This window comes from Ambystoma mexicanum, chromosome 5q, assembly GCF_040938575.1.
Source record: "Ambystoma mexicanum isolate Mex_15411 chromosome 5q, UKY_AmexF1_1, whole genome shotgun sequence".
Lineage (NCBI taxonomy): Eukaryota > Metazoa > Chordata > Amphibia > Caudata > Ambystomatidae > Ambystoma > Ambystoma mexicanum.
Genome location: NC_090933.1, coordinates 1351061517 through 1351081771, shown reverse-complemented (window position 1 = coordinate 1351081771; position 20255 = coordinate 1351061517). Strand labels below are relative to the sequence as shown.

General features: G+C 43.7%; 1 protein-coding gene across 1 annotated transcript in view; it reads left to right on the top strand.

The window, feature by feature from the left end:
* Nucleotides 1-20255, top strand: part of LOC138498716 (uncharacterized) — a 303741-nt gene that overhangs the window by 183408 nt on the left and 100078 nt on the right. Inside the window, exon 5 of the mRNA XM_069622358.1 lies at nt 15663-15803. Within this exon, the coding sequence (XP_069478459.1) occupies nt 15663-15803 (141 nt within the window). The remainder of the gene's footprint in view (nt 1-15662; nt 15804-20255) is intronic.

The window sequence follows — 20255 nt, the reverse complement described above, 5'->3', positions numbered from 1 at the left end:
ACGTACTACAGAAAACTGATCCTGGAAGCTATCATAGAAAGTAGAATGCTCCTTAAAAGGACAATCTTTATATTAACTTTAAACCGAATGAAACCACTAACAAAATTAATTAGTAAACTACAAAAACTACCTCGAACCAAACACAATATCAGCAGAGATAACTTTGGAAACATCTGTACAGGTATGTCGTGTCACACCACCAGCACATAACCATATTTCAATGAAGAGGCATACAAACAAAAGCAAACAAACCAAATTTCCATACATAGCAGTGGGTGAGGGTATGAAAAGGTAGACCATATCATTATTGAAGAAGAAACACTGATTTCAACAATAACCCCAGCAAACTTACCGTCAACTCTCCAAACCACTGAACCAACACGTCCTGTCTACAAATGGCCATGCACATCAATGTGTAAAGTGCACAAACAAACTTTCACATCTTTACAGCTGTTCCTAAATCAATATGTAAAAGTCAAAGACAAACAACAAATTAAAATACTGCAAACTATGGATTCCTGTCCAGTGCTCAAATAGGCAAGACTATGAGGACATTCATTAGCCTGCATTTCTGGACCTGCTTCTTGCAAAAGCACCTTCCACCATATCAAAATGTTAGCAACGCACCATTCTGGTGTAAGAAATCTTGTTCATAAACTGTACTATGCAAAATGTCCTGCATTAGCACTGGACCATTTGAATAACATTCTCCTAAATGGTACTTCCAAACAACTCCTCGAAGAAATAGACCACATCCAAAACAAATATTTTGGAACTGAAGAGCACTATAAAATCCAGTAACTTTAGAAAAGAATACCAACACTCTCGCTGATGTCAACCTTCTATTACTCACATACAAAAAAGAAATAAAGTTTAAGTGCACATCTACTGAAGTACCAAACCAAGTATGTGTGTGTTGCTGCAGAACCTTTTATACAAACAGCATCAAAACTGTAGATATAATGCACAAAATAGAAGACAATGAGGAATCCCAATGGTTCCAATTAGCTCTCTACCTTATAGCAGAAAGCAAATATGACATTACCAACCCTTCAATACTGTGCACATACTGCACAGCAAAACTGGACAATAAAGAAATGCCTTCAGGAGCAATCGGTAATAACTTAGAAATATACCCACTGGCAAATCCACTCCAACAGCTTAACTTATATGAGAGCATTATAATCCAAACAGTACACCCATTTCAGGTGATAATATGCCTTCAACCAAAAACAGCAAAGTTTCCTCCCACTGAAATAATTCAGGATTCCTCAGACACTGGACAATTTAAACTACTAGTTCCCACTGCAGCCTCCAATATTTTAGACCCCTAGACAATTCACCCACTGCACTCCAAGGACACCATAGACAATGCACTGGAAACATATCAAATGTGACAAGCTAAAGGATCTCTAATCAACCTATGGGGAAAACGTGTATAAACACAGGCCTTTCCTCTACTTTTTCCTACTGGAAAAGGTGGAAGGTACGATGAAAGGTGCACACATATAACTGCATCAGAATACTGCTCTTTATGAATGTATTCTGAAGACCCCAGATTCAGACAAACGCCCTCATTACGAGAACGGCGGCAACCGTGGAGCTATTAGCTCCATGGCTGCCACTGTTCTGGGATCATTTACCGGGTTCCTGAAACGGGGACTTACTGGGTTACTTCGAGATAGGAGGACCCGGTAAGTCCTCCATTCAGGAACCCTTCCCCATTCCCATTTTAGCCCCCATACATCTTACCCGTTATTGCCTCCCTCTTCCCCTTGCGGGACCCGTAAAGCACGCCTGGTTTTACCAGGCGTGCTATCCGGGTCCCGCGATGGGAAGCTTGTAATCAGCGCTCCCGGATTGAAGGGGGACGGTGCTGTACCGGCCCCCTTCAAACCGGGAGCACCAGGGTCGTAATGAGGCCCAAAATGTCGAATACATATTCCACCTCCTGTTTGAAAGTGAACTAGCAACTCTATGTTATGGAGTTGAACACACATTGAAAACAGGTTAGAATTTTCAAAACATGTCTGTACGTAGCTATTCCAAAAGGTGCAAGAGAAAGATGAAGTTTTACAGTCCAGTATTACAAATCTCTTGGCATACATGTGTGGAACGAAAGAGTACTGGTTCCGACATCACACATGTGTACGGTGTTTGCTTCGCAACCTTGACCCACCCACATGGTTTGTCACTTTAAGTTGTGCAGAGTATGCATGGGAAGACTTGCATGACCTCCTACGCATAGCAAACAAAAACAAAGCAAGTATTGACACAAAAACACCAGGAGATCTCTGCTCTCTGGATCCTTTAAATGTATCAGGGTACTTTCATAATCGCTTTATAGCTATGCAGCACTTTATTTGTAATAAAACAAATCTTCTCCTCTGAGAATTGGAACACTTTTTTGGGAGAAAAGAATATCAGTCCAGAGGAGCACCACACATCCATATGCTTTTGTGGATTAAAGATGCGCCAAATGTGGTCATGACAGTCATGCCACTGTTTTGGAGTTCATTTACAAATATGTCACTTGCGAAATCCCTTCAGAAAGTACACAGAGTGAGCTACATGCCCACATTTTGCAATTTCAAAGACACAAGTGTAGCAAGTATTGTCGGTGCAAATATAAAAACAAAGGAAAATATTACACCAAATGCCGCTTTGGTTTCCCTAGACCAGTTTCAGCAACAGGACAAGTGAACAGCTTCATGTCTTCAGTTAGACACAGTGTGAAAGGTAAATCACCTAAGAACACGTACTGCATAAAAAGAACAGAAGCATAAAAGTACATCAAAGATTACAATGCAATTATTGCCCCCGCTATGGAATGCAAAAATAGGTGTGCAGTATATTGCAGACAATTCCATTGCAGTTACACAATATGTCACAGCCTACTTAACCAAAGCAGAGAAAACAAAGCTGAAAGACCTCTGGGATGACATATCGACTGACAAAACACTGTCACAGAAATTGTACAGCTTCAGTATAAATATTCTCTCTCATAGAGAATGTGGCTGCTACAAAGCTGCAGACCATTTGACCAGCACCGCCTTGTATGGGACATCTGAAAACATAGTCTGGCTAAGCCTTGGTCCTCCTGCATGCAGAAAAAGAGTTCTCAAATCATACCAAGACATAGAAACAATAGCCAACAATGATCCCCATAGTCAGGGCATTTTGAAAAACAACCTATTAGTCACATACTACCCAACCAGGGGTACTGCTTTGGAAACCATGTACCTATACCATATAGCCCAGAACTTCTCATACAAAAATAATATTAAACCAGATGAGAAAAAAGGTAAATACATAGTGAAAGGTTGTGAGGGCAGCCTAGTTAAACTTACCAAAGGCAGCCTGATTAATCATGTGAAGCTATCATTAAAAACTCCTCAACATAAAGAACTATACTACATGTCCCTACTCCAACTTTTTAAACCAAGGAGAAAGGAAGAAGATTTATTAGACACTATGCCTCCACGAAGATGCGTTCAATGCAAGTGAAACCACTATAAAAGATATACATTTTACACAGAACAAAAACATGTTGGACAATGAACACCAACAGGAAGAAGAATTTCAATAACAGCTAAATATAGACACTCCTGAGAGCAGTCAACCTTTTCTAACAGGAAGCCAAGAACCACATGGACAACCACTCATGGCAAATGAGGCAGAACCAGCCATGACAGAAGTAGAAAACAACAGGTGTAAGTATGAGCAATCTACAGAGGACACTGTTGTACTGAAATCACAGTTAAACAATGGGCAGTATAGAGTTTTCCTAGAAATAACTAAAACAATAGAACATGGCGTACAGCATGAATGTAAAACTTGTACCTGTCAAGACTATACACCTATACTGCTGTATGTAACTTGTCAAGCTGGTTCGGGTAAAACATTCTTAATAAAAATCATCAGCAAGTTCCTCCAACAATTAACAAACAACAAGCTTTCAGCTGTTGTAACTGCCCCATAGGTTAAGCTGCCTACAACACATGTGGTGTCACTTTACACTGATTACTACTGCTTCTAGTAGAAGACCAAAACATATTAGACTACTACAAACTTTTAGCAGAAGCTGCTATGGAGCTATGCAGAGTTTTAAAACAAATGAAAGTGTTCCTAATAGATGAGGTAAGCATGGTCTCCAGCCTAATGTTGTTTTCGATACACCTTAGATTGCAAGAGGTCCTTAAAACAGACTACGAACAACTCTTTGGTGGAAAACATGTTATTGTTTTAGGAGATCGTCTTCAATTAACACCAGTGAAAGGTGAACCTATTTTCAAAACCTCACGACACAAACTGTGCCGTAAAACTCTTGGCAGCATAGGAAATGTGAATCTTTGGCAACATTTCCAGTACAAAAAACTAACTCAAACCATGTGTCAGTCTGCAGACCTCACCTATGCCAACATTTTGAAAAGTATTTGGATTGGTGTACTATCTAAGGAAGCACAGTCTATCTTAAATACCAGACGCATCTATGAGCTATACGGTCATAACACATGTGCTACTGATGTCTTGGAACAATTAGCATACACAAATGTAAACTGTATTCCTTAATTCCAACTCTTGCAAGCTGCACTCAATTCAATGAAACAATGCTGAAAAAAGAAATGCAAACACTGGTGCAAATTTACTCCATAGACAAACTGGACGTGCACAGTATGACACTACCTATGTGTCAACAAGCCACAGCACGACTAAATAACTTAGAAAACTCTATCTCTGACACTGGTTTACAGAAAATGTTAACATTGTGTTTACAATGTAGAGTGATGCTGAAGGGTTACCTTGACATGGAGCAAGGTTCAGCTAATAGAGCACTTGGTGCAGTTAGTGGCTTCAGAACATACCCACGTGACAACAGCATTCAGCTTGTCAATGTTCACTTTGACAAACCTCCTGAAGTTAAAAGGATAGGACGCTCAATAGCCTGATTCCTTCTTTTCAAAGACATGTATGTACGCAGAGAACGTTTTTTTATTGGCAGCACAGTTTTTAAAGAAGGCATGAGTTACGTAGCACTGTCACGCCTACATACACTTGAAGGACTATTTCTAGTCAATTTTGATGGAAGTAAAGTCAACGCTGGCATTCCTTGCATCGTAGAGTACAATTGACTATGTGCACTCTACACACCCCATCTCAAAATGTACCCTATTCCTCAAAAACACAAAATTTATAAAAGAAAACTCATGCAATCAGAACTTATACATGATCTCCCAATAGTACCACCAAAGAAACTGAAACCAGCTCATACTCCACCAACTACCAAAACCACAAAAGGATGTACTGAAAAGTCAAATGCATACCCAACTCCTCAAAGAAACTACCTCTGCAAAGAAACCTCTTGGACTTCCATCAAATGACTCAGACTCAGACACAGACTCAGACAGAACTGTCTGGTCCATTAATATTTTCTAATACAACTGGTGTAAATACTATGCAAATGTAGCAATCAATGTTCTATTCCAATTGCCACCAATTCTTGGAAACATTTACTTAAATGGCACAGACCAGTTGTGTTTGCAAAAGCTACTCCTTCACAGAAATGCAACAAACACTCCTGACAACACGTGCAGTGTTTTTGGAATAAGACAGAAATTGGGCTACTGTGCAGGAACTGTGATACTCCCTGTAAACACACAAGAGGATCCACAAGAAGTTATGATGTACTTACTGCAAGTACTGGAAAGTAAAACATACCTATAAATGAAATCTTCCAGATTTCATACAAGTAGAAACAAACATGCACTCTCTGCAGCCATGTGGTGCAGGAACAAGCCCTTAACGAGAGCTTTGTGTATGTATCTATACCTAACTGTAAATCCATTCCATTTCAACAGCTGGTACAAAATGCAAACCATGGCATATTATGTACTACTTGCAAATCCAATAATTGTTCAACCTTACAAATACAATTGCATAGTCAATACATAATAATAATGCTTTTATGATACAATGCAGATGGTACCAATAACAACTCCAAGCTTACTAGCTTCACACATGAAAGAAAACCTTCACAACAGTAGGAATAATCTACCACACAGGCACCACAACCAGTGCAGGTCACTGTACTGCATAAATTAAAAAGAAAGGTGCATGGTTTGAATGCAATTATACTTCCATTACTCTGAAACAAAGATTACCTGCAAATCTTGCAAATGCCTACTTAATATTCTTGAAACCAAAATGTACTCACTAATCTACAGAAGTAGAATAAACTACTGCCGTTTACCCAAATACTACTTAAAAAGAAAGTATGAGCATCTACAAACTGTCCTCAGTAAACTCTGAAACCAACAACTGGTAGATTAAGGCAACATCTGTCTAACAATACCCATGCGAATGAAAGAAATAGGCAAGTAACTGAACTACACCAATACTGCTAAAAAAGGGACTTCACAGTAGTGAAAACTGTAAATATACCATCAGAAATTAACGTGCTTGAAAACATACCCTGCAAAACTGGAAAACTGTAAACAAGCTAGAATATGCCAACCGGTATCTAACTGCAACCATAGTACTTCAATATTACTTCCAGCGATCAATCTGCCAAAAGCAACCTTCAGCAGCCACATTGCTACAAACAAACCCTCAACAACTTCCAAACTATCTAACTAACGGTTAGAGTATGCCAAATAGGTATCTAACTACCCCCACAATTCTGCAATATTACTCTGCAATACCACAGTACTTAGAAAACATCAACAACAACCAAAAACATAAAGAAATACTGCTAAAAAGACCAAACAGATAAACAGTTAGAATACACCAACTGGTATCTAACTACATCCATAACAATACCACTCCCAAATGAAAATCACCCCAACTCTATTGTTATAAATAGTGGTCATGTCACTAAACCAAACTATGCAATATAATAACAATTACATGTAGAAGGTTGTTTTTTTTAAAACCCTGCATGGATTTTTTTTTTCCCACCAACCCAATGATTATGTGAAAAAACACAGGAACTGAGCACATTGCACAGTACACTTGTTTGAATCAAAGTACTTGTGAAGTACTAACTATGAGAGTGCACAAAGTATACAAATGTCTGCAATGCAATGCAACCTTACAAAGTACCTAACCTAACATGCCATATTTCTTTTATCACAGATAATGAAAGAAACATGTATCATACATTTGCACAAACCATGCAAACAAAACAGCAGAGACCCTAACAATACAAACAGTAAGTATACAACTATTGGTGTCACAAACAATACGAACAGAAAATATACAATTATTGGTGTCACACTTCTTTGTAATCAACAAATCTACATTCTCTACACATTTCTCCAATACTTATACCAGTATAACAATTTTGCATGCATAGCTGTACTATGCTGCTTTGGTTATGGACAAGGCATAGAGTCGTGGGTGCATGGCTGGAGACCATAGGCCTCCATCCATGCACCCAAGAATCTAGGCCCTGGACACAACCACTGCAACATAGTACAGCCATGCAGACAAACATTTGCCCACTTACCACATCCCACTTAACTCTGGCCATACACCCAAGAATCTAGGCCCTGGCAGCAACCACCACAGCATAGTAGAGCCATGGAGGCAAACATTTGCCCACTTACTACAGCCCACTTACCTCTGCCCATACACCAAAACCCTAGGACCTGGCCACAACTAACTAGGCATAATACAGGCATGCATGAAAACATCTGCCCATTTACCACAACACAAACGCATAAAGCATTCCCATGATACTGTATCCACTTCTGCACACATAGTTCTTCAGTACATACAACTAGTTAATACACTCAGCAATTCAATGATCCAGCCACCTAAAGCCCTTTACACTGTAGTACACATACTATTACATAACTTCAACCAGTGCACAGACTCTTGGGTGCATTGTCTTTGGCCATGCGCCCAAGAAGTAATGACATACACCCTCAAAAATACAAACAGTAAGTATACAATTATTAGTGTCAAACTTCTTTATAGTCTAGAAATATAAATTCTGTAAACATATTTCTCCAATCCATTTACCACTATCACAATGTTGAGTGCATGTCTGTGTTATGCTGCAGTACTGTTTGAGCCAGGGCCTAGAGTCTTGGGTGCATGGCCTACGGCCTACGGTCTCCGGCCATGCACCCAAGACTCCAGGCCCTGATCACAACCACCACAGCATAATACAGCCATGCACGCAAACATTTGCTCACTTACCACAACCCAAACACATAAAGTATATACTTCAAACCTTATCCACTTCTGTAAACATAGTTCTCCAGTACATACAACCACCACAGCACAATACAAACATCCTCATATCATCTACAATGCACTCACTCCCATGCCCTAATAAAGCCTGCTTGCAGTCACAAAAGGAACTGTTTGGCCGATGGTCTGTCCGCAAACTGCCGTGGCATCCGCGGTCACCCTGGACACAACACTGCCGTCTTGCACCTAAACAAATGCACCGTATGACCCATCTTTCACTCCCCCACCCCTTCCAGCCCTGCATCCCACCACTAGATGCCCCAAAACATGTTTCTGAGCACCTTTCATCGCCGCAGTATCTGCGGATATCCGTGGACACAAGATGGCGGGCGTTACCGAAAATTATGACGCTCATCACGCTTCCCTCCAGCCAATCAATGTCCGCGTCTGGTAAACATGGACTTACATTTAGCCCATTTTAAAGAAAACTACTGGACAGATTTACACCAAACATACAAAAGCACACTTTTGGGACCAAGCTGCCGCTCCTGCCGCAAAATTTTGTAAAATTTTGTGAAAATCCGTCCAGCGATTTGGGCTGTAGGTTTCAGCAAAACATTTTCCCATTATGTCTATGGATAAAAAAAACACTTTTATCAAATACATCATACATAAACATAACTGAATAGAATAAACTAAAAAAAAACCACCCTGTGGAAAGAAAACAGAAAATGCAAATATAGGAAGATACAGGTAATACAACAGGGGTGCAGTGCAGTTACATACCACAATGATTATAAAAGTGAATTCTCTGGTGTGAAAAAGGGGTCAAAGGAGACATGATCAGTCTCTAAGGCCCAAAGATGGAACAATGGGGAGTTAGTCAAAAATACCTTTCTGTTGTTCTTGGTGGTTTGACAGCATAAAAAAAGCTACTTGGTGCTGTGTGAGCATTTCGATCAAATGTGGTGGTTGCCTTGTTGTCGACCGGGAGCAGGTGTCGAGCCGGAAGCGAGCTGAAGCTCGTTCGCTGTGGTCCAAAGCGAATAATGAAGTGTTGATCATGTGGGCCACCAGGGTCATTTCGACAGTCAGTAAAACAGAGAAGGAGCTGGAGACTGGAAGCACAGTTGCATATGAGGGTCACTGTCAGATGAGGCTGCCAGGACCGGTTCAACCATTGATTTGGTTCAGTGACATCTTCATCACCAATTGGCGACTGGCTGGCAATTCCAAATGCCTTTCATGCATGGAAGTTGAAGCAATGAGCTTTGTTTTGAGCCAGGGCAAAGACACAGTTGGCTGGCATGGTACGATGGTGAACTGGTTTGAATGTATGGCACAGCAACTTGAAAATCAAGCAAGTGCTAAAGGCATCTCTGGAGGGTTCTGTTGGTTTTTACAGTGTCAAATGGAATTGAAACAGAGCAAAGAAGTCTCATGGTGAAAAGACAGGGTTACTGGTTGTTGTCTCTCTTGTTCCTGGGAATGCGAAACCAGTGGCTCAGGGACAAGATAGGGCCTTGTTCTTAATCTGTCAAACATGGGGGTGCTGGCAAACACCTGCACGAGTATTTCAACTCCAGCAAGGTCCTGGGAACTGGTGTAGCTGGCAGAGAGGTAGGTCTTGTTCCAACAGTAGATCACCCCCAATGTGCTCTTGAGATGGTTAAGAAGCAGGGCTTCACTCTGCCCGGGACAATACATCTTTACCTCACTGATGGAGGTCTTGGAAAGACATCTTTCCCAAAACAGATCCATGTTAACACTCTCTTCTGCCTGGATGGTTTGAAAGTGAATCAAATGAGTGGAGGCCCCCTCTTCTATAAGCAAATGTCCACAGGTGATTGGGCAAAAGTAAGCCTGCTATGAGGGGTCTAATACTTGGCCTTGTGAGAAGTGTTCTTTGCTTTCTTACATAGTGCCCAAAGTGTTTTGTGCTAAAGGAAGTAGAGGTGACAGAAAGGAAAGGTTTACAGTGAGAAACAAGATGGTGGGACACTTCACATTTGTGCTGAGCTCCCTCTGTCTTTACTAACACCACCGCTTCTCAGACCCATAGCATCAAAGGCCCTTGATATTCAACACTCTGCTAGTCCTTAGGGGATGGGTCAACTCTTTGATCATTGTTTCCAAGACGGCTCCTTCTGGGAGGTTGCCTTGCTGGAGACATGTGTTAACTGACAGAGGATCACAGGAGAGGCATTCTTTTAGCCTTTTGCCCGGCAGCCTGTCAGGGTCAGGCTGTCTAACCAGAAAACGCACAATCCTTCCATATCTGACCTGGGCTCACAGTGCTGACACATGTATGATACCAATAAGGTGTGGGTTCTATTAGTTTTGTGAATTACTATCCGCCATACCCTAAACTCAGATATGGCCTAATGTTTAAAGATTAAACCTCCACCAGAATAGTAATATCTCATGGCTATGGAGCTTTGTAACAGAAATGCAGACTTTAAATGCAGCTTCTGGGCGGAAGTCATGTGGCTGTCACAGCAGCTGTCAAAAGGGCACCTGTGACTTCTGATGCTCTTTTCCACTGGAGAGCAGGCACTGCAGATCAGGAGGCTGCTGTAGTAGGGCACTTTTGACTTCTGATGCTCTTTGCCACTGGAGAGCAGGTACTACAGATCAGGAGACCGCTGCAGTAGGGCACATGTGTCATTATACTTTTGGCCTGGAGATCATGAGAGGGGAATCTGGTGAGCAGAACACCCTCTCCAAGATGGAATTACCTGCATAATTTTAATAATTAATACAAATATAAAAAAGCAGAGCTTCTAACCCCCTTGCCATATGGCAATTCCACAGAAACCCCCAGCCAAAAATGTTGAGAACCACCCTTCTAGGGGTCAGGCTCATCCTCAATGCTGCCATCTGCACTGGCATGCTGAGGTTCAGACTTAGGCAGCATGTCTATTTTTGAATCTCTGTAGAGCCCAATGCTCACGTTCTGGAATCTTCTTCACTGTGGCCCAGTTTTTCTCTGACCACAGCAGCCACCTGTGAAGGGAGGCAGTGGGCTGATCAGTGACTTCTAAGCTCAGCTGTGTCCAGTCTGAGCCCCTTCCAGTTTTACAGGTGCCTGACTGGCTTTTGATTTCCTGTACATAGTCTGGAAGCTCTAGCTTCAGCCAGTTCTCCGGGGTGTGTGCAGTCTGTACATGGGAACCCCTGGCAGCTATGACATGTTGCTGGATTCCACAAGAGAGAAATCCCCTTTCCTCTCACCAGCCTATCAGATCACAGATTATAGATTTAAGAGGGTCCAGTGTGCCTCTCCTGTCTTGCCTATGGCTCAGCACGATTACACAGAGTGCCTCATTCCCATTATTAAATGCACACCGGGATTGTATAAATGATGAGACAGTCATTTCCAACTTTCCAGCGAATGGATCAGGAGTCCAGTCCGGTAGGAAACATCTGAATCCTGGGTGAACAGCGACCTCTTGGCTGTGCCCTGCCTCAGAATTCTTGGGCTCTTTGTCTTTGAAATGGTCAGAGCTTTCAGCTTCCACTGGTTCCTGGTTTTGGAAGAGGCCCGGGCTTTTGCTGTGACATCGTTGGGGGAGAATATTTCTGGAATGAAACACGAGGGGACGGGGGTTAGGGAATTGGATACTGGGCCATGGTGAGTATGCAGAACGGCTAGACATTGGGAGCTGAGCGTGAAACACAATCTATGACCCTAGAAAGTGATAAGAGGTTGTGTACACAGTTGAATGCCTTAGCCACCAGCTTTTAGCATACTTTTTGCAATGGGGACAGTGGCCATAGACAAAGGCATTTGGACATTACTTCAAAGACACCCCAAATGTCATTGTGAACTTAACTAACGTTATTTCACTGATCCTGTCTGTGTGTGTAAACACACTCATGCAAATTACCATTACATTTCTTAATACATAGTGTAATCTGAAAAAATAAATGGAACATATGCAACATACTATGCCATCTTTAATGTATTTCCCTCTGGGTAAACACAAATATTCCTTTTTTGTTAAAAATAAAATCTACACACATATGGTGTGTTTGACATCTAGATCATCATCTGTTCAGTGCACAATAAAACCTAAGTAATGTTAATTAAAATCCCTGCAGATAAGGCACTGTGAGATAACATGATTTGCCCAGGATCACTTTATTTAAGTGATGAAACGTAATCACTTGACTAAATGTCTTCTCAGGTCTAGTTGGTAGAAATATATCGTAATGCTTGGCTTTAAAGTACATCCTGTATAACACAAATTATTTGATGGGAGCACAAATATTAATGAAACAGCTTGGAAAATGTGTAAATCCTTACAGAATAATGTTAAGGAAAAAGAGTAAAAATAGTAGTTTTATCCCCTCACCAACTAGAATGGAAGAACACCAGTTCCAAAAGGCTAAGCAACGTGAGCCTTAAAATGCATTTTTCATATTGTGCAAATATACTTTAAGACACACAACAAAAGATACTGTGCTCCGAGTGCCTGCTTATTGGTTAACCCAGGCATCCTGCTTCTTATTTACATGTAGTTTGAAGAAAATGTTAAACTCCACATTCATGCAAGTCCTTCTATTTATCAAACAAGGGAGATCATTACAACCTTGGTGCTAAGTACACCAACTTTACCACCATGGTGTAAACTATGTTTACACCATGGGGGATGGCGGATTTACCGCCCCATTCCAAGGTGAGTGGGGCGGTAAATCCCCATTTCCCATTTTCCCTTCCCCATTCCCATTTTTGCCCTATAGGGCATAATGGGAGTGGGGAAGGCGCTAACTACGCCACCGTAAATTACGGTGGCGTAATTAGCATCATGGCGGATTAGCGCCATGGATTTTAACGGCTGCTAAAAGCAGGCGTTAAAATCAGAATCAGGCGTTAAGGGTTAACGGTGGCGTTAACCCTTAACACTTCTTTATGGAAATAAGATATAGTTTAAAACATGTTTTCTGTGACTTGCTGTTAAATTGTTATAAAATAAGGCATATATCTAGATGTCTATGTCAAGCTTCATTTGAATTTTCTAAAGCAAACTAGCAACTGCCTCCTTCAGCTGCAGAAGCGCTAAGAGAGGAAGCAGAGGGCATGGTCCAACAGGAGGAGCTTAGTTTAGTGAAGGTGGCTGCAGAGGGTTTGGGAAAGTTAAAGTCCCTCATCACCACAATGGGGATGTCAGAAGGAAGTGACTTAAGGAGAAGGATCAGGTCAGGGAAGAAGGAAATGAGAGGACCAGGGTGTCGATATAGAGCCAGAACAGGAAGAGCAGTAGGAGGGAGGAGCTGAACAGTGGCATTTTCAGAAGAGGATGAGGGGATATCAGAGAGGGGCAGAGAGGCAGTGGAGAGGGTCAACAGGTCGGGCGAGCGGGAGAAGGTAGAGGAGTCAGTGTGGAGAGCTGCTAGTGCAGCAGAGTCTTGTGGGGAGATCCAGGTTTCTTTGATAGCAGGAAGTGAATGTTGAAGGTCAGAAGAGTAGAAATGGTCAGAGATGTAGGAAGATGTCAGGCCGGGTGAGACAGGGTTAGGAGGTGGGGAGCGGAGCAGGTTTCATGTGAGTGGTAAGGGTGATATAAGAGGTTGGAGATCCTGGGAGAACAGGATCATCAGGTTTTGGAGGTGCGGGTGGATGGGGAGAAGAGGGAAATGGGCAGGGGAGCATGAGGTAGAAGTTGGACTGAGTTGAGGCTGATGGCTACAAGGATAGGGGAGCAGGGCGAATACAAGGCTTAATGGATCAAAGTCAAGGTTTATGAGGGATAGTTTAAAGAACAGGGAAGTGAAGGAAGGGGGTAGCCCAAGTATGAGCAAGTAAGTGGCTGAGTGGAAACAGAAAGGGTGTTATTAGCTTGGAATGAGCCAGTGTAAGTTCTGAGTAACTAAAAGACAGTTAACAGGGATGTTCTTTGGTTCTTGAGGTAGCAGTAAGTGAATGGAGAGTCACTTTTTCAAAGAATCCCTGTGTTGAAGCAGAAGTCAGGTGAAAGGCTAGCACAGTGAAGTCCTGGCATGAACAGAGGTTTTGACACTAGGCCCTCTCTGGCCGTTATAGGGAGTTTCCCTCTGATACCTTTGGCAGTGTGTCATATGACCCTCTGGGAGCCAATAAGAATGCTCAAGATGGCTTCCAGACTTGCAGGCCTGGTCCTGGGTATTGTATAATCAGGGAGCTTTGTTTTTGAGGCAGGGCCCGCAGATGGTGCACAGTCATAGCAGCCTCCAGAGGGTAATCTCGAAAAAAACATGAGCATTGTATTTGGTTTCTTATACATTGGGCCTCATTACGACCCTGGCGGAAATCGCGGTGCAAAATGCACCATGGGGCACGGCGGAAAGCTGCCGATAGCGCCATGGGGGTTGGCGGATTCACCGCCCCATTCCGACCTTGGCGGGGCGGTGAATCCCCATTCCCCATTTTACCCTTCCCCATTCCCATTTTTGCCCCATAGGGTATAATGGGAGTGGGGAAGGCGTTAATTACGCCACCGTTAAATACGGTGGCGTAATTAACAACAAGGTCCCGTAGCGCCATGGATTTCTCCGCCCGGAAAAACCAGGCGGAAAACGCTCCATGGCGCTACGGAATCTCGTAGTGGGGCGGACGGGTCCGCCGCGAATAACGCTGGCGTAAACCCACTCCGCCAGGGTCGTAATGAGGCCCATTGTGTATTACTGGCAATACACAGGTAAGTAATTTTTTTAACTGCATCACAATTCCACAAGTTCAATTTAGATGTGTTTACATTGCCTGTGAAATGGAATTGTGATGGCACTATAACGCATTTGATGCCAGTGTTTTTAACTGGACTAGGCATTTTCTGTTGGCAATATGGAATACATTTTACTGCTGAAACACTGGCATGACGTTGTCTATACTAGCATTGTACATTTTTGAGTGAGCTTAGGCGTCAGCATGAGAATGCTCGTTTATTTTATATTACAAAGGACTTGTTTTTCAAGTTTGCAGAGAATCTACCGAAACACCAGAAATTGTGTAGGTAATGTGATATAAATGTAATTTGTGAATGTGTAAATACTGTCCCCAGGCTGTCAATGTTAAACATACTGTTATGTCCTTATGTTTATGTCTCTGATATAGCGCTTCTGGGCCCCCCTATACTCACCCAATCCAATAATGCTCTTATGTAAAGGCGCCTTTCTCTAGGACGGCCCCTGCGTTCTTGTAGTGCTTACTTTGTAAGGCATTTCAGCTGTTAATGACACCCTCCTCTAAATAAATGGCAATACAAAGAGAAGAAAGGAAAACCACTTTGGAAAGGTGCTGGGAAAGAATAGGTGATCAATGCTACAGATGATCAAGCCAGGGCTCTGTGTGATCACATGATCTGGCCCTGGGACTTGGATCACGTGTCGACAGATTGTATGTCTCTGTGCATCTTTGCGGCATAGAAGGATGACATCCATTATGTCAAGCACTGCCGAATAACCATGTATGCCTTTATTTACAGGAGTTACAGCCTTCAGCAAGAGCTGCCAAAAGTCCTGCACGGAAACCACGACCACGGTGGGAAGTTACCCAGCTTCTACTCACTGCTGCAGCACAAACCTGTGCAATGCAGCAACCACTCCTAGCAACTACGATGGAGCAGGTAATGGAAAGCTCAGCTATGCCATGCTCTTTCTGGCAGTACGTGCCAGTGCCCTCCTGCTGAGAGCTGGACTATAAGGTAATGCGGGGCTGGTAGGACATGTGTCATTGCTGGACATTCATCACAAACATTGAATTAATGAAGATTACCCCTGCTAACTGCGCATGGAGTATTAATTCTATTAAAGACTAGGAGGCGAGCATTATGCATCAAAGTCTTTAATTACTACTCCTCAGCAGTTTCAACAAAACCAACAAAACCAATACCAAAACACTGAAAATGTCTCAATAGGCTTTTTCTTCTTTCGGAACTACAATCCTCATAGTCTGTGTAGTCCATCTCACTCTATGCTCAGCTATGACCACTTCCTGTCCCTGAGCTCCTCCTCTCTTTTACTCGCTGTTAAATGTCACTCTTGAACTTTACACCCTGTCCTGCCAACAGAGCGAAGACTTAAACCTCTCCAAACCGAATGTCGATCCTCCTTGACTCCAAGCGACTATAGTTTCTAGTCTCCCATCTCAATTGTTCTTCTGCTCTTCCTCTAGGGATAATACAAAGCAGAAAAATCAGGGTGGTGTCCATGTGTCCTTATGATATACAGTATTATTGATCAGAATATAAAATGCGATATACACAATACATACATTGGGTGGGAATTTAATGCTCGCCTCCTAGTCTTTAATAGAATTAATACTTCCTGCGCAGTTAGCAGGGGTAATCTTCATTCTATGACAAGAATGGAGGCAAGCATTATGCTTGTTCCAAGCTCCCCAACACCGCGACTGCTAGGCTCTCGATCGGCTTAAAGTAAAACTCTTTAAATGTATGATCATTAGCCCAGTATGCAGCTAGCATGATCTCCCTTAAAGACACTCCTGTCATAAAAGCTTTAGATGCCATAGCTCCTCACAGAGAATGTGCTCCGTACTTCCCCAAATCAATGTTTGATGCTTGCATGATCTCCCAAACCCACCTAGCAATGGTGGCTGTGGATACGCCCTCGAAAGGCTTCCTACGCGCTATAAGCAACTGCGTGGTACCGGCTGCTGTGTGTTCTACTGTCCTGTTTTCATATTCTCTGATGTAGCTTGTTACGCACCACTTAGATCTACTCGGGAAATAAGGATAGTGTACCGAGGAGGTCCCAGTCTTAGTTCTCTTTACTATCGAGAACGTTGCTCCCTCCGGTCCAAAGGACCTTCTGTTTACCTCTAGCGCTTTCATGTCCGAAACGCGCTTGCAAGATACGAGACATAAAAGTATTGCCAATTTACCTGATAACTGCTTAAGGGATACATATCTATCTACTGGCTAACTTTCCAATCGTCAAAGGACTGAAGATACATCCCAGACTGTATTTTAACGAAGCTCCGGAGGAACCTTAAATGTGGCTCCTGATTACCGCTGGGTGTTCCCCACTGGAACGCCTTTGATCGGTAGATGGCCTGCGGATATTGTTGATCTGTATACGCCAATCGTGCGGAATGCTCTTCCGTCTTGAAATAGTTGCGCAAGAAAATTTAGAATAATCACTACTGGTGCTGAAATGGGATGAACACCTCTCCCTTTGCACCAGCTAATCCACTTGGCGCAAGCCGCGTCGTAGCTCCTTCTAGTTGACGTAGCCCAGGATTCTGTGATAAGCTCTGCAGCTTGCTGCGAAATGCCTGGCAATGCCCAACGTCGCCTGATATCCTGCACACGATGAGCGGGAATGTCCATCTCACTCTCAGAGGATGATATGACCCATCTAGGTCCGTGAGCAGTTGTTCTCCTTCTGGTAGTATCCTCGGTATGTCTACTGCTGGTTCCATAAGAGTTGGAAACCATACTTGTGACTTCCACAGTGGTGCCACTATTAGCAGTTCTGCTCTCTCCCTCCGACATTTCGCTAGAGCTCTTTTCAGCATTCTGAATGGGGGAAACGCGTAGTGCGGGCCGTCGCTCCATTCCTGTAGGAAAGCGTCTGTCACTTGAGCATCCGGGTCTAGCCTCCAGCTGTAGTACTCTTCTGTCTGTGCATTCAGCCGGGATGCGAAAAGGTCAATGTGTAGCGGTCCCCATCTTTTATTCATTTTCTGAAATACTGTCGGATCCAGCTTCCAATTGCTTGGGTCCGTGAGGTAGCATGAGTTCCAGTCTGCCACCACGTTCAGTGCTCTGGGCAGGTACTCTGCCGCCACTGACATCTCTGACTGCAGGCAAAAGTGCCAAAATTCCTTTGCTAGCTCTGCTAGCATCCTGGATCTGGTGCCCCGCAGGTGATTTATATAATGGACTGGTGAGATGTTGTCCATTTTCAATAATGCACATGATTTGATTCTCCCCTTCGTGAAGGCCTTGATCGCGAAGGAGCCTGCTAGAAGTTCCAGGCAGTTTATGTGGAGGCGAAGTTCCTCTTTGCTCCACTTCCCTCCTGTCTGCAGGTTTCCGCATCGAGCTCCCCAGCCTACCCGGCTGGCATCAGACTCTATGACTAGGTCTGTCCTATCTTCCGATCTCCGGAAATGGCCCGCCCATTCCAGGCGTCCATATTCTTCAACCATTATTCTAGTTCGGTCACGATTTCATGATCTAAAGGTACTAACTGATGATATCTCAAGCCCTGCTGCAAGTATCTGATCTTTAATCTCTGCAGTGCAAGGGCCTGGGAAATATGGCTTGAATGGAGGCTGCTAGACGCCCCACTATTCTTGCTAACGTCCTGAGCGAAACTACTTGTTTCTGTAGACATCCTCTTATTTCTCTCTTGATGTTGCATATTTTTCATGCTGGGAGTTCTAGCGTGGCTTTCCTGGTGTCTAATACGAAACCTAGGAAGTCTAGTATCCGTGCTGGTGTGGTGTCCAACTTCTCCACATTGACTAGAAATCCTAGGGACAACAATAGGTCTTGCACCCATTTTTTCTGATATAGCAGGGCTTCCCTGATGAATGCTCAAGGAGCTGATACAAGTCCGAAGGGCATGGTCTTCAATTGCCAAAATCGCTCCTTCCAATAGAAAGCTAGGAAGGCCCTGAATTCCTCTGAGACTGGGATCGTCAGGTAGGCGTCCTTCAGGTCTAGTCTCGTCAGCCAATCTCCCTCTCTGAGGGAGTCTCGGAGCTGGAGGATGCCCTCCATCTTGAAATGGCGGTAGACTACCCAACCATTCAGTTCTTTGAGGTTTATAACTGGCCGTACCTTCTCTTTCCTGTGAACTAGGAACATGTTACTCACGAAGCTGGGTGTGCTTGAACACTTCTCTATGACGTTCTTTTGGACGAGCTGCAGCAGCTCGTAATCTAGCAAGCTCTGCTCTGCAGGCGCTAATTGCTGCTGGTGGGGTTTGCGCTCTGGTATGGGTTGTTCTATAAATTCTAGCTGTAGACCTGACACGGTTTGCAACACCCATGCATAGCTGGAAAATGTGTGCCAGTTTCTCCAGAACATATAAGTTCTCCCTCCTACTGGATGGTACTGAGTTGCTCTCACCTTGTGGGAATCCTTGACCTCGGCTGGATCCTCTTCCTCTGCGTCCTCTCGGGAAGCGACCTCTAGATGGGAAGAATGAGTCCTGTTGCCTGTTTTCCAAGTATTGGGCTCTGGGATTTGGGGGTCTTCTACCTCCTTGGTTTCAACCCGCCGCATGACCCCTGTTGCGCCCGGTCCCGGCAAAAACTCGGTTAGGGAAGATTTTACGGATCGAGGCTTGAGCCTTCTCCAGAGAGGTGTGGGTACTGACAAAACGGCCCATCTCCTTCCCAAAGGTTTCATCAAACAGGAGTCCCTGCACCGCTTCTGTGCCTTGTATGATGCGAGGTCACTGAGCTTGGGATCAATATTCAGCTATAAGCCTCTTCTTTGTTCTGGGGCAATGGCGCAGTTGGCATTGCCAAGTAGGCAGACTGCTCTCTGAGCCCAGCCTGCCAGGGCCTCGGGATCTTCTTCTTCTCCCGTGTCTCTAGCCCTCTCCGCCAGGTCCACGATTTTTGATAAAGGACCAGGTAAATCCAGCACTTTCTCTTGGCAGCTCTTCCAAGATCTGTCGATACCTTTACGTGGATCCTTGCTAGTCTTAGATACAAACGTCAGCATTTTGGGATCTAGCTCCGGGGTCTCGGCTACCTTACCCCGGAAGATCTGGTCTTGGGCACACTGCGCGAAGGCGCTATCGCACTTCTCTATCAAGTGCTTTTCACAATCTGATGGTCATGTACTGTGCTACTCTTGGTGAAGGCTACCAGTCTGATGACCTTGGGTTCCGGATGCAGTCCGGGTCGAACAAATCGTCTTACACCTCTTCGAGGTGTTTCTCCTTGCGGGTTCTTTTGCCGCCGCTGGGCTTGACTTCTTTCTCCTCCCCTGCATCTTCCTCATCCTGGGAGGGCGGGTCGCCTTCTGCTGGCTCTTCTTCCGAGCCTGGGTCATTCTCTCCATCACCTTCTTCCCCTGGAGTAGGGGTTGTGA